This window comes from Falco naumanni, chromosome 3, assembly GCF_017639655.2.
Source record: "Falco naumanni isolate bFalNau1 chromosome 3, bFalNau1.pat, whole genome shotgun sequence".
NCBI classification, from domain to species: Eukaryota; Metazoa; Chordata; class Aves; order Falconiformes; family Falconidae; genus Falco; species Falco naumanni.
This window is the reverse complement of record NC_054056.1, coordinates 20,560,938-20,576,092: the sequence shown is the minus strand read 5'-3', so window position 1 is coordinate 20,576,092 and position 15,155 is coordinate 20,560,938. Positions and strand designations below refer to the sequence as shown.

Sequence of the window (15,155 nt, the reverse complement as noted above, 5' to 3'; positions counted from 1 at the left end):
CTATAAAATAGCTGAGCAACACTCCTTCCCATTAAAGTGAATAAATCACTGAGAATGATCCTTCTGAGAAACAGCAGCCTAAAATGAAATGGAGAGATCCAGATTTTTTTCAGATGGTATGGTGCCATTCTTCAAAATGGCTAAGCAGCAGGTTTGTATGTGGCTTTTGTTAATGTACAGATTAGTAACACAGGTGGCAGAAATTGATACAGAAAGTATAAGGTCATAAATCTTCTACTTAGCCCTCAGACATTTTTTAAAAGCAGAACACAAGCAAAACGTAAAGATGTCTAGTATTCTTTTACCCAATACAAATAAAGTGAAAAAAATCATAAACGCAGTAGTTAGCACAAAACCCCAAAGGTTACTAAAAAAAGTTGACTATAGGACTGAAATAATCAAAGATGGACAAATATAGAATCACAGAAAAACTATGCTACAAGAGACCTCAAGAGCAGTGGTCTCCAAACTGTTTTGATTGCACAGCTTTATCAGTGAAAACTTTTTGATCATGAATCTCCAGTATATGTTTATTTATTTATTTATACATTATATACGTGTGCTACTGAAGTTCTAATGTTTTTTTCCTGCATCCCAATGGATAGTCTTGCACAGCCTGGGCTGGGCACACTCCACTTTGAAGACTACTGCTCTAGAGATCACCTAGGGCAGCGCTCTGCTGCACTGACTTCAAAGTAAAAGTGAGTTTTTTGAGGCCCTTTCTGGTTTAGTTTTAAATATCACCAAAGACAAAGATTCCCCACCCTTTCTGGACAGGAAAGTGCTTACAGTTCTCACTGTTGAAAATATTTTTCTTATGTCTGATTAGAATTTTCCTTGCTGCAACTTTTGACCATTGCCTCATCCTTTTTCTGTGCACCACAGAGGGAAGCCTGGCTCTGCCTTCTCTGTTGCTGCCTCTGCAGCTGGAGAGCAGTATGATCTGCCTTCGCGTGCTCAGCTGTCAAGATAAAATAGACGCAGTTCCCCAAGCTTTTCCTTGTGTCATCAGCTCTAGACCCCAAAACTTTTTAGTATGTTGCTGTGCTGGACTCTCTCCTGTTTGTAAATCTCTCTCTTGTACTGGGAAGGACTCAAAACTGGACAACATATCCTAGATGCAGCCCCAGAGGTGCCAAGGAAGATAACCAGTTCCCTTGATGTGCTGGCTGGAAGATAACCAGTTCCCTTGATGTGCTGGCTGTGCTTTTACCAGCCCAGCCTGCACTGTCCACCTCATCACCAAACAGGCACAGTGCCGACTCGTTGCCAGCTTGCTAGCCACAGGAGCCACATGGCCCTTTCTGCAGTTGATCCCTAGCCTACATTAGCCAAGACCATACCAAGACACAGTTACTGTGTTCCAGGCGTCCAGCTTCGAATTTCTCTTTGTTGAGCTTCATCAGCCTGTTCCTTCAAGCTCTTGAGATTGCTTTGGAAGGCAGCCCTTGCATATCAGCTGATAAATGAGTTTGGCTTGACTACTGGCCCTCGATAAGGCTGCATCCCATGCCATCATCCATGTCACTGATGAACATATTAAAAAGTATCAGACTCACTATCAAACTCTGAGGACCACCATCCATAAATAGGTGCCAGTTAAATTTCAGACAATTGACCTTTTAATTTCACCCAACCAGGTTGTTTTTCATCTACCTTGTAGCCCACAAATCCAGTCCCTACCTTCTTTAAAAATATCTTCATCCCCATATCTACCACTCTTCGAATTTCTCCTACAAAAACGGAAGTCTACACTAAAAGCAAGATCAATGACAATAACTGCTGTCCCTTCATCCACAGAGCCAGTTACTTCATCACAGAGGCAAAGAGGCTGGTTAAGTAGGATTTGCCCGTAGTAAATCCATGTTGGTTATTCCCAATCACATGCATCAGTTTCCATTTCTCACCAAGCTTTGGATTGCCCAACTCCACCCCTGCACACCTAGGCAATGTCTCTATACTGCTCCTTAGCAGTCCATCCCCTCTTCTGCCTCTTCTAGTATGAGGTCAGGAGTCGTCTGCTCAAACCAGCCTCTTGCTGTGCCTGCTTGTCTTCTTGCGCATGGGGATAGTTCTTGTGCTTTGATGAAGATGCCCTTGGAGATCAGCCACATCTCCTGTGTTCCTCTGCACTTCAGGGCAGCCTCACACAAGACCCTCCTGCCTGCCAGTTTCTCAAACAACCTAAAGTCCACTCCCCTGAATTCCAGGATTTTTATTTTATTATTTTCCATCTCCACTTTCTTCAGGGTCTTGAACCCTATTGTCTGCAGCTAAGGCTGCCACTATCACATCCCCAGCCAGCTCCTCTTAATTCATGAGTAGCAAATCCAGCAGAATGCTTCTCCTAATCATGTTTCCCACTACCTACATCAAAAATTTGTCTCCAACACACTCCAGAAATCTCCTGGATTGTCTGTGCTCCATCATGTTGCCCTGGCTAATTAAAGTCTATTTACAAACAACAGTTTTTAACTCCCTCTCTCCCACTTGTTTACAATCTTGTATTAACAACTGTTTCTCAGCACTGAGACAACCACCAGGAAGTCAGAAAAATGCCCAAGAATCAAGAATCTCTTATGTTGTTTGGATGATTTTTAGCCTGAGAAATCTGTCTGGTAAACTGTGATTCCTTACACTGCAGCATGAATCAGAAACAGTATCTTGTGGCCTAGGTGGCTGGCCCTGAGCCATTATCAGCAGACAACAAAAGCACAATGCAATGTCTTGTGGACTGGACACAAAGTCAAACAAGTTGGAAAATTCTACAAAGACGTAAGTTGAAAAAGAGGACTGTCTTGTGAACAATTCACAAGCAGGAAGGGAAAAAAAAAAAAGGTAATTTTTCAGAAAATAATTTAAGCAGTTCTATTCTCCACTGGAATAAACTTCAGCTTACCTCTTTCTTATATTATTTCAGTTCACAGGAGTTTCTTTTTAAAACAAACCAAAAGTAAAACAAAGGGATATACTCTTATCTTTGGTTATCAAGACCCATTTATTGTACATAACTCCTACAATTAAAATCTGGCCAACTAAGTATCATGTTGTTCCAACAGAAGAAAGTGCTGGCAGCTTTACTAAAAATCAGATAAATCCACACCTGTTTGTGGTTGAGGACTGCAGGGATCCTGACCTTGATTCTGTGCATAGTCCTTTTACACTGTTCCACCAGTATAAAGGGACTGCAATCCCAGTGGATTTATTTGGTAGGTTGTGACAGGGAATCCTGAGTCTCTACGGCCCTATAAGGGCTCTCAGAGCAGATCTGAAGCTGATGAAAAGGTAACTGGTATTTTACACTGTAACAGAGAAAGGAAGATCTGCTAAAGCTCCCATAAAAGAAGCCATATCATAGAGTTGTTACCGTCATCCCCACAGAATCATGCTATACACTTGAAAGAAACCCGAGAAAGAAAAACAACACACAACCTGTGATCCTAAAGAAAAAACGTTTACTTCAAGCTTGATCAATACCTGGTCCAGTGGAACTTCTACACGAGTATCTTCATCTTCCTGCACTTCAGCTGCCCCCCACATTTCAGACTCCTCTTCTCTGGCTTTGTAAATATCTTCACCTACAATGGGAAAGACACAGGCGGAAGGAAGTGAAGTCCAACTGTGACACTGTGTGGCACAACCACGGAACTGCATTCAGTGTGGTTGCTGAAAACAGGTTTCTGAGCTGACCCACCATTCCCTATACAGGTCTTTTAATGAAGTTTTCAGTCTCCCATTATTGTCAATTTGTTTTCCCTTCCTTTCCTTTTTAATAACAAATACTTAAATGCTGCACCGTTTGGGAAAGGGAAGAGGAAAGAGAAGGGAAGAGGGAGGGGAAGAGGGAAGGGAAGAGGGAAGGGAAAAGGGAAGGGAAAAGGGAAGGGAAAAGGGAAGGGAAAAGGGAAGGGAAAAGGAACAAAGCCCTGTATCTGAAGTGCCTTCACTTCTGGCAAAGTCAGTAGTGAATCTGAACTTAATACATTACAACAACAATGTATTATTTCTGTTTCTACAGTCAATGATAGTACCCTCTAGCAATTAGCATTCTAACACACATCTAGCAAAAATCTCAGGCTTTGAATCAACGTGGTGAACCACAACAGGAGTGAAAGATTAACCCAAACAGTTGAGATTAATGCCACTCCTCACCCTGGGGTATGTGCAACTAGAATTATAGCTGAAACTCCACATCCACATTAAAAAAGCACATACTCCTAGCTAACAAAGTTAATGGTTACAATGATATTCAATTTTTCAAAGATTTTACACCATTTAGTCATTTTTTTTCCCCCAAGTGTAAGTAATAACTAGGGGTCTTTGAAGTTCCTAAGACAGGTCTTTCAGTACCAGCTAACTAGGAAAGTAAAGACAGGTACATATAGAAAACAAGCAGTTTCCAAGTGACACACATTCCTCTCCCCCATTTTCCCCCAGAACGAAAACAGCCCAGAAATTAAAACACAGGTTACTCCAAATCATCCCATTTTATCTATCTATCCACCATCTATCTAGAAAGGACAGATGCCCCTATGCTGATGTGTTCATATCCAACAAAATAAGCAACTACAATAAGAGGAAAAAATGTTTGTACTGTTTTGGACTGCCTCTTCATTCTTCATAAAACAATGTGAACTTGATAATATCAATATGCAAATTGATCTATGCTGCTGGACACTTAAATAAACAGCCCTGGCGTAGCACTGAACCATTGACAGAACCATTGAGGAGGAGGAAAAAATAATGGCTAAAACCCAAGACTTAGAGAAATCTGGAGTCTACCTGCATAAAAAGCCAGCACTGACTACTATGAAGGTTAGTTTTCCAGTTACTTTCTCATCACCATGAAATCCAAGGGAAGAGTTTCCCTTGGGAACAACATTCAAAGGTACACAAATGGCTAGCTGGAGGGGAGGTGCCAGCTCATCCAGGTGGCCTTAGATGTCTACTGACAGGCCACCGACCAGGGCACCACAAAGGAAAGCCGTTCTCACAGTTTGAAATGAAGAGGCTGGAATAGGAAGCACATGAACCATCACAGTGATATTCCAGCATGGTACCGCTGGCTGCATTTTAGGAGAGAGATTTTCTGATGGCCATAGTATCTTGAGTACCTGAGCATCAGCCCCACAGGAAGCCCCGCGTCCCACCAAATGATCCATATTACTCATCCTCTGGAAGTACCGGTGTTGGAAATACCATGCAGTTCTTAGCATCATTGACTGGATTCTTATCCTAAACATCTCACACATCCTGAAAAAGGTCTTGTCTTCACACTTAGCATGGAGATAATAATTTTATTTTATTAATTTCCTTTTTTTGTGTGTACTATTAAATATAATGCATATGTTGTAGTATGTTTCATTGAAACCAACTAAGGACATCAAATATTTACTGGCAGTATGGCAAACCTTGGACAATCTGTGTGTACATATCTCATTACAGATCCCCTTTGCTGAGACAGGGCTTTTTTTGAGAAATCCAGCAATAAAAACATGGACCAGTAGAGAGTAGCAACAAAATATATCTGAACGGGTACGACTTGTACTTATTCAAATAATCAATGCACTTCACATTTTCCATTTTTCTGAGCTCTGTAAGGGACATAAAGTTCTGTTTCTTTTACCTGACGTTATCATTGTTACCTCTTCATAGACACTCAACTGAGACATAGATCGCCACCATATTCTGAGAGGAAAATGTACTTTGTTCCTTGAAAGCCACCGTGATGACTCTCCTAATTCAAGGTTCTCCCTTAAGTACCTAAGAAAATAGCCTTGTCCTAGATTCCTTGGCTCACTGAACATTGACCTGAAAAGTCAAGTCCGTGTCTGAGAGAACTGCGTCTGTAATAAGACCTTTGCCTTCAAGATACTCAAGTCTTTCAACCAAAATGGTTTTTCTTCTGCCTTTAGAGGACTTTAGTACAGAGTTAATTCCCATCAGGTTTTCCTCCAGCAGGGCAAAAGAAGAAGTACCAGAGAGAGGAACATATGTTGGCCCTGGAGGCCAAATCCATAAAATTAATCTCAACAATTGAGGATACAATTGTAAAGGATCTCTCCTTAGAAGAGTAGATCAGCTTTGGGGCCACGTGGAAGAACCCAGAACAAGGAGACAGATGTGCAGTATTTTCAAATACCTTAATCATGAAAACAGGAGAGAGTGAGGGAGGAGGGAAGGAGACAGTAAGTTTCTGCCCAGGTCATGCAACCACCTTTCCCATTCAAAACAGTGTACACAAAAAGCTAGTGACAGGGCGATTTCTATAAGCAAAATCTGAAACCGCCATGGGATCTCCTCCAAGCACATTAGCATATTCTAACAGGTGTCTGCTCAGAAAGCTGGTCATAAATGAAAAAGGATTAATTGAAAAGAGCTCGGCACAACATTCAAGCATCTCTCAAGGATACCACCGTGTATCTCACACAGAAAGCACTCTGAAGTGAAATAGCATTCCTGCTCTTCCATAGAGTGGAAGATGCCAAAACTAGATAGCAGGCTGTAACGGGAAAGAATAGCAACCACAGAATTCACCAAAAAAACTTCAAGGACAGTGTTTTCAAACAAAATGGGAAATTATCCCATTTTCCAAACAGCTCTATTCTCTGAAGAATGAAAACATGTAGTTAAAGAATAGCATATTTCAAATGCATACAACACAAAAGATCGATAGTTGGTTTCTGAAGGGATGGCAGAAAAGATTTATTATCAGAAAAGAAAAAGAAAAAACATTTAAATAAAAAAAAATACACAAAAGGGAAATGAATTATCTACCTCTGCACAAACATGAGAGTATGGAAGACAAATGTCCAAAACACAGGTACTGTTAATAGTCAGGGAAGGAAGAAAAATGCTGAAGTCTGAAATGTGCCAAAACAGGTGAAGAAAAGTAACACTAACTGAAAAATGGGAAAGTTGTAACACTTGAACAAAAATAAAAAATTCCAAAGAAAATGACAAGGAATTAAATTGGTCTTACATTAGGACATCTACTCTTGTCTTTTGGTACCAAAAGTAAATGAAATACAGAAATTGTAAAGTAATTTACACAAAAATAACATGACCAAATGGAGCATTAAAAAAAAACCAGCTTAAAATGTAAACACCAATAGTGTTGCTTCTCTGCTTCAGCCAGAGGCATTTATGGGTTTTGCACGTGTATTTACAAATATCTGGATGAGGGCAGCCGAGTGAAAGTCCAACATATTACTTGTTTATGTGATTCTGTGTCAGGATCTTGTCAGCAGGAGTTTGCAGACCACATGAATCACTATTATCAGTGCTGCAAATTACTCAGCACCTCCCAAACAAATGTGTTAGGCTGGGTAATTTTGCCTCATAGTTTGTAGGAAACATTTCAGAAATCATTTTTATTTAGGAAAAAAAAGCAAAAATAATCTTATTGATGCAATATTTCACATCTCTGTCCCTGAATCATTAGTCAGAATCATTAGTGTAGTTTCTAACGTCTCTGAGGGAGGAAAAACCAAGAAGGCATTTTACGAAATGCTATAAATTACATGAAAAAATATTTTTGCACAACTTCATTCTATAGTTATGTGCTTATATTGCAATCTGCACTGAAATTAGAAATAAGTATTGTACCTTACTGAAAAGAGAATTCCTGACACTTCCATTAGATGTAACATTTATGCCTACCCAAAACAGTTCATAAAATGTTGTAGATTAAACATGCTTCTCATACAAGAGCCAGTTCTGACTTTCTGTGCCTCAAACTAATGGAGAATTGGCCACAGTCAGGGTCATGGCAACACTGAGGCGCAGACCTCTAGGAGTGGGCCAGGAAGGCAGGCAAGCGCAGGCTCGCCGTCAGCCTTGGCATACTCTACCAGTTTGCTCCAAGCAGAGTAGACTTTGATGGCAGCAAAGGGTTCAAGGGCAGTCTGAGCTCCAAAATGTCTCCCTGCAGCTTTGCTGACAAGGATAAATCAGAGGATAGATTTCAGCTAGGTTCTCAGTTCCCCATGCCACAGTAAGTGCTGCTTCTGCCAACAGGCCAAGCAAAATAGTATTGGGAGTCTCCTGATCTTCTGTGAGGATATTTATCTACTGTGTCCAGACAACCAGAAAAGACTGGAATTTTTCAGGTTTTGTCAGTCACTGGGTGAAAACAGACTGTCTTGAGCTAAAAATCACCACTATTTTTTATATCATATACAGAAAGAAGAAAGGTAACCTAAACAAACATCTCTCATTATTTCCCATTATTTTAAAGCAGGGTCATGTTCAGTAATCCAGGGAAGAAGGGGAAAGAAGAACGAGAGGGAAAAGGCATTCATGAGGGGCAGCCAACTGGACAGAGGGGCTATGCAGAGGGTAGAGGATATGGACACAGAAGGAGATGACAAGGGCACGGGAACGTCATAAGGAATGTGTGGAATGAGGAACTGTACAAGAGCGAATAGTAAGATGAGGAAACACAGGTGGAAATTAAGGGAAAAAATGGGGCCCAGCATGCTGGCAGGAAGGCAGAAAAGTGGGCTGTGTAGAGGGGGAGAGTAGAAGCTTGGAAGAATGAGAGGGGAGGACAGAACAAGCCAGCAGATACCCATGCCAGTTTAGGCTTCTTAAAGGAATATTCCTTCAGGAAAGCCTGAGAAGAGGAATGTTGTATTACTGGTACCTATCTGCAACTGAATTTCTATGTTCAGAAGTTCCCACACATACTTACTTGTGACAGAGGTGCAGCAAAATGCAACAATGAAAAAACGCTCATTGTTGTCAGGCAAATATTTTTCTTGATTTCTTATTCTTATTTATTCCTACAACAAACAATATTTAGTAAGGCTCTGTATAGTGACCCTACCGCCTGGGGAAAGAATTCTTACAGCGCTTTTCGGCTTCAGGATGAACGGATGAACGGAAACTGCAATCGCAAATGCTTTCCTAAGGAGCGTCTTGAAGAATTATGCTCTATCTCACCTCTTCCCCAGCTCTGTAATCCCCCAGAGGGAAAGGCTGATGAAATATCAAGAGGACCCTGACTGCTTCAAGCACTGAATTCCCCAAAGCCTTGTAAGGGTTACCAGGAAAGGGAACACTTAGAGCCTGATAACAGCTCTGCTGAAGAGAGGTAGCTAGTGTCTCAAAAAAGCTGTGAATCCACCCAGCCCGCCCCAAGCGAAGTCAAGTGACACAGCTGTTGAAACACTGGCTTACAGCTAGCACCAATGAAGCCACACAAATAGTAAGAACAAAAGAACATTTTCAGCAGAAAAGGCTGGTGAAATTACATGAGGGAGGATGATCTCAGAAGGCTTAGCTCTTTGGAAATCAGGTCCAGAAGGCTATGGGTATGAGAAGGGCAGAGTGGTCACATTTGAATCAAAACCTGAGAAAATATGATGACTGATAAATAGGGTGTGGGGGTTCCGATTTTGCACTTGCCCAAGGTCTATTTCATAAAGCAAGCAGATTGGTCCTCAGCTGGTTTCACCAAAGACAAGAAAAGGTGGTGGTACTGTTTTCCTACAGTACTTTTTCTCCTCTGTGACTTTGTTGCAAATGGACAAAAAAAACCCAATAGAATTTAAGACAATGTTAAGACTGTTGTGAATCATGCTTCTTGCATAATAGCTTAAGGATCTTCATCTTCAGAGTTCCCTACTCTGTCCTGTCCCCTTACCCATCACAGCTATGCTGGCTTTGCAGCCCCTGAGAATTCACATGTGTGAAAGGGAGTCCACTGACCATTCAGGGGCATGTTCTAGGTATTTTATATTCTGGCTAGTCTCCCGATAGGTAGAGAAGAGATTAATTATCAGCAACAGCAAATTCATAAATGCCCAAATCATTCTGACTAACAACATTTCACCTGACACGTTACAGGTAGTTCAACACACCAGTGTTCAGTGTATTGTGCAGTCACTGTTCACTATGTACACAAAGAAGCAATGAATCGGTGCACGTATAATTGAGCAAACCTTGGCTAAAGTGCAAAGATCATTTTCTGTCTGATACCATTCAGTATTTCAGCTGGAATCTTTTTTGTGCGCTTTAATAAACAAGAAAGTTCTATGACTTTATTGAACAGTAATGGAGTTGTACATTGAACTAACTCATAAGAAATCTATATATTTTAAATAATTAAGCATAGCAATTAATGGCCTTTATATAAGCTCCTTTTCTAACCAGTATTAACTGTAAAACATTTATTGCAGCACAAATTACAACATTATACAGTCATTAATGCAGCTGAAATTTTAAACCGATTGAAGTTTAACAGTAGGGATAAAAAAAAATCATTGTAATAATAGCCTGCCCTGAATATTTTATGGAAATCAGAGGCATTTACTAACTGAAAGCTCTGTATGTAAGCAAGGAAGTTAATGTGACTATAAAAAAAAATATTAATGTGACTTACACAGAGGCTGCCTCATAAAAACATTAAGTCAAATTAAAAACAAAATGTGAAAAATCTGTGGCTCATTAAATTGAATAGATTCTTATGAGGAATACAGATGACATGCATTTATGCCTGTCTACAACATAATTTGCTTTTCTGTTTGCGTTGTGGTGGTGGTGGTGGTTTTGTTTGGGGTTTTTTAATTGCAAAATATCACTGTTGTACAAGGCCCATTTCCAGCAAAAAGCCATTGCCTTGGTATGCATACATGTATGTGCCTGTGGCTCCTGTCATCAAAAAGTAATGGAATTCAAAATAAACCGGTAGCAATAGACATATGAAACTGTTGGGAGTATTTAAAAAATACTTATTTTTCTTCACCTGATACTATTGCAGCCTCAAGTTTCTAAGCAATTACTTCCTCTCTTCAGAAAATATTGAATTTCTAATAAGATTTCACACCGTTATAGATTGCTGACATCTGACTACCTCAACAGAAACTGCAAACGGTGCTTCTAGAGGCTGGCCCTGTATGAACAGTATCCTTTACTGATAGGAAACGCAGTAGTGCTAGAGCCGAGGAAAAGCTGCCTTAGCTGCGATAGCTCAGTCAACTTTATATATATAAACAGCTACAAAAATAAAGGACTGTGCGTCATAATACAAAGGTTTTTTCTTCCCTCTCCCTGCTTCAGTCATTCACCTCATTTATTCTCCATGTTTCTAAGCATCTAATTTATTCATTTATTTAAATGACAGATCATTAAGACCATTTGCATTTTGAAAATAATAAAGCAGTTCCTGTTAAGCCACATCTTTTTTAATTCCATGTCTGTTCCAAAACGCAGCTTTCTCTTGGCTACAGCTGAGTCCTAAGGGCTAAACTGTCACTAAGCAAATGCAAAAGCCCTGAAACGTCTGCGCTGGTCCAGTCGTTCCAAAGCGAGCACCAGTACACCTACACTCCATCCTGCAGCGAGTTAAGCAACCTGGCCTTCCTGCTGCCAAGTACAATTTGCCCATCGTATGTTTTGCAACGTATTCATTTTCCTACAAGCAAAGCCAAAGAAACTCACCATGCGCTCAGAGAAAGAGGCTGCAAGGTTTACTATCACCTTGGCTCCCCACTGATGTTAGTATGTGCTGCTACCACAATTCAGCACTGTAACAACACACACTAACAGCAACAAAGCTTCACATTTCTTGCTATAGATTGTGATTTTATCTCTGTTATGCGAGGAATGAACCTACAGGTCCTGTAAAATCTCTGCAAATAAGAAACGAGATGATCTCATTTCTTCAGCACAGTTTTTGCCTGCTTTGACCATACAGCAGTGATATGGTCTTTGTGTTTATGCTTTAACTACAGAGAGTTTTTTCACCCTAAAAGTTGTTAGCAGAAAAAAATGGACAACTGTTTTAGCTCACAATGCACAGCTGATATTCAGAAGTCCAGGCTGATGTTCTGTGGCAAGTCCATCATTTTATTGAAAGTAATTGAGATGATAGCATGATAGCAGGAGCAGCTGCTGTATCTGATGTTCTGTGCAGCATTTTTAACTAAGGGTTGGCCTTTCCCCACCCCCCCACCCACCCTTTTCTTAGCCAATGGTAAACCCAGGAAACTGGAATGCTTGCTAAACTTCTATGACCTCATGATACTCCAAACTGGATCTGAAAAAATGTGGAGTGGCTCAACCCATCTCCAGTGTAGTACTTCTCCAAATCACAGCAAGAACTCAAACTTCACATTCTATTATCTCTAGAACTTGTTTTATAGTTTGGGTAGGGGGTTACTTTGCAAGATGTGAGACTACAATTAAAATACTGTATTTGAATGGAATAGGCTTTAAAGTGAGGGTGCTTTCTTACAAGAATCTTCTACACGCTTGCTACTTTCCTGTTCAACTTCCTATGGTATAATCTTTACAGAATATAGTACAAACTGAAAAATAAGTAGGTTTTGTTTGTTGTTGTTATTTTTTAAACCATAAATGAAGATGTGAATCATTAAATGTGCCTTTGGTGTCACTTTCATAAGCCCAAATTCTGCTGAACCAGCAGCACTAGTCTAATCTCTAAACCTCACATTTCCAGTTACAATTATTTTTACATATAATACATTCAATATTATTTAGGTTCCTACCAGTGCAATGAGAGTCCAAGCATAACATTAATAGCATGCCTTATAAGTTACCTAGCACCAGCTCACAGTGTACTGGATTTGCTCTAAGAAGTGTGAATTTAAATCTTGCAAAGAGCTTTCAACACTAAAAAATTCTTTAATCATCTTGATTTGAGAGGATTATGAAATGGATCTGTTGTAATATGGATGGCATGCTGGTGAAAGTCTCAGTGTATTAAAAAAAGGCATTCAAAGTAAATACATAGCTAGCCCAACAAAACTCTGTTGGAAGATTAGGTTAAGCTTTAAAGCATTATGAACATAATTCTTCAGATGTTAAGTCCCAGGAAACAATCACTTTCAAGCAATCTGGCACTCAAAAGAAGGAGATTCCACATAGCTACTAAATTGGCAGGGGAAAGGACATCAAAGAATATGGAATACATTTTCTACTATGACTATTTTCTTTTTATCTATTTCTGTATACTCCAAAATGTGCATGTGTAAACTCACTGTGCAGTTTATTGGTTTCAGATTAAAATAAATTAATTCCACATCAGTGACAGCCAAATGCAGATAACTAAAATTCCAGTGAAACAGACAGTCCATCAGGAAAAAAAAATAAAAATTGTAAGATGGTGGTAAGTGCTTCCCTTATTCAATCCAAAGCCTTTGAATTTGAAGAAATTATTTGGAATAAACCTGCAAAGCCAACTGAGGAATTGCAATGAGCCTTCACAGTAGATGGTGGAGCTATACTGACCAAAACAGTACTTGGGAGCAATCATTGTTACTATTTTCCTGTGTATAAGCACAAATACACACACAGCATGTCTGCATGCCAGTCAGTGTTAGTCGTGGTCACTTATTTGTATTCTAAAACCCAGAGGCTCAGTATCTTTAAACATTAACTTCAATGAGACTTTTTTTGTTAAAAATTAAACAGTTCTCTAGTTTTTAACAAAATTTGTCCAGAGAGTTTGCCTCTTTCCTTTTAACTGAATTAAAGATTCTTGTTCTTGTGTACAGTCGTAGCACAGCATTCACATTAACTTGCAATGAATACTTAAAATGCAAGAAACCGATAATCTTTGCTCTGTTGAGCTCTCAACACACTTCCATTATTTTGATACAAAGTACACTGCAATTTCACAGAAAACTACTTTTGCTTTAAAAAGCCATAGCCCATAAATCAACCATCAAAAGAACACCAAGAACTTTTTAAAAAGCATCAGGTCATATATTTAATGGATACATTCAAAAGAATAACTTTGTATTACTCAGAGAAAGGTTATATTTCACACTCATGTAAGGACTTGGAAAGCACTCCAAAAGAAAGCTACAATGCCATGAATTATGGCCTGAATAAAGTCTAAAGAAAACTTTTCAAGCTATGAAGTTACTTTATAGAGATGCCTGTTATACAGCTGATGCAGCCTCTTGGCAAGTCTGCTCTTCAAAACCACAGCATGTGTCACCACTTGGTGCAAATCTACACATGGCCAAGTATAAAATGAGGAGAAAAATAGACAAGAATAGCAAGTTGTCCCTGCTCCCAAGCTGATTAAAGGAAAAAGACTTGTGATAACCAGGTGGAGAAGCAAGCTAGGAGAGCTTTTGTCTTCCCATTCACCACCTCTGACCCTATGCAGCAAGTCCAGAAGAGCCTTGGCAAACCAGCATTTCCACAGCTGCTCCCTGACGTGGCCTTTAGCCACATGGAGGATGTTTCAGAGGGGTGGGAACAGCTTAGGAGGGCTAAACTGCCTCCTGTTACCCACATTTCTCTCCCTGTAGATACTTCACTGACTGCAGAATATATCTAGGCCCAAGCAATTGCTGAACAGGAAGACTGAAACAGAAAAGGGGTCGAAGCCAGACCTCCAGATCGTGGTGAATCAGCAGCGCACAGGAAGGATTACCTGAGGAAAGACCGCAAATGGCATAGAAAGTAAACAGATGACATCAGATAAAATGAATGAAGTGCTACGTGGACCCAAGAAAAAGCATCAGATAATAACTGGAAAAGAAAGTAGTGAAAAGAGCAGGGGGGGAAATAGCGAAGAGTGGGGATGGATGGGAGCGGAAGAGGAAGGGAGCAAAGAGGAGGTGGAGAGTATGCAGGGAGGCCAGACTGGTAAACAGTGAAGGAGTTGTTAGGGTAAGCTCACCACAGCGATCATGGGTGCCACAGGACGAGTTAAGACAAACAGAAACAAGTTTCACAGACACACAAATCTTTCTTCCACGGTAGTATCAGGAATGGAGAAAACTGCAGGTATGAAATCCAGCTGTTGGCAAACTTGGGGTCACCTGACAATTTTGCTGCAGTCAGAAAATACTGATAGTGCCATTAAGGAGTAAATTGACCTATACTAGCTGGGTTACATTCCTTACTTTAATTAAGCAGTATGCTGCAAGTACTGCTAAGTACTAACACACATTACATGTTTTTTCCTCTTTCCACAAAAAGCAGGATCCTGCCTCTGGACTAATTCAATCCTCTCCAATAAGACTGATTCAGCCTGAGAGTCTTCAGTCTTAGCTAAGTGCTATTTAAATGCCAATGTTTTAACCAAAACTCCTTTAAAAGCATTTCCATAAAGACAAAAATATAAATGCAATAAGCTCCTATTGAACTAATGGAACGACAAAAAAAAA

At 40.0% G+C, this 15,155-nt stretch overlaps 1 protein-coding gene across 2 annotated transcripts in view; it reads right to left on the bottom strand.

The window, feature by feature from the left end:
• DCDC2 (doublecortin domain containing 2) overlaps nt 1-15,155 on the bottom strand; it is a 70,027-nt gene that overhangs the window by 14,090 nt on the left and 40,782 nt on the right. For both annotated transcript variants that reach the window (XM_040586992.1, XM_040586993.1), the window contains exon 8: nt 3,478-3,578. In XM_040586992.1, the coding sequence (XP_040442926.1) occupies nt 3,478-3,578 (101 nt within the window). The remainder of the gene's footprint in view (nt 1-3,477; nt 3,579-15,155) is intronic.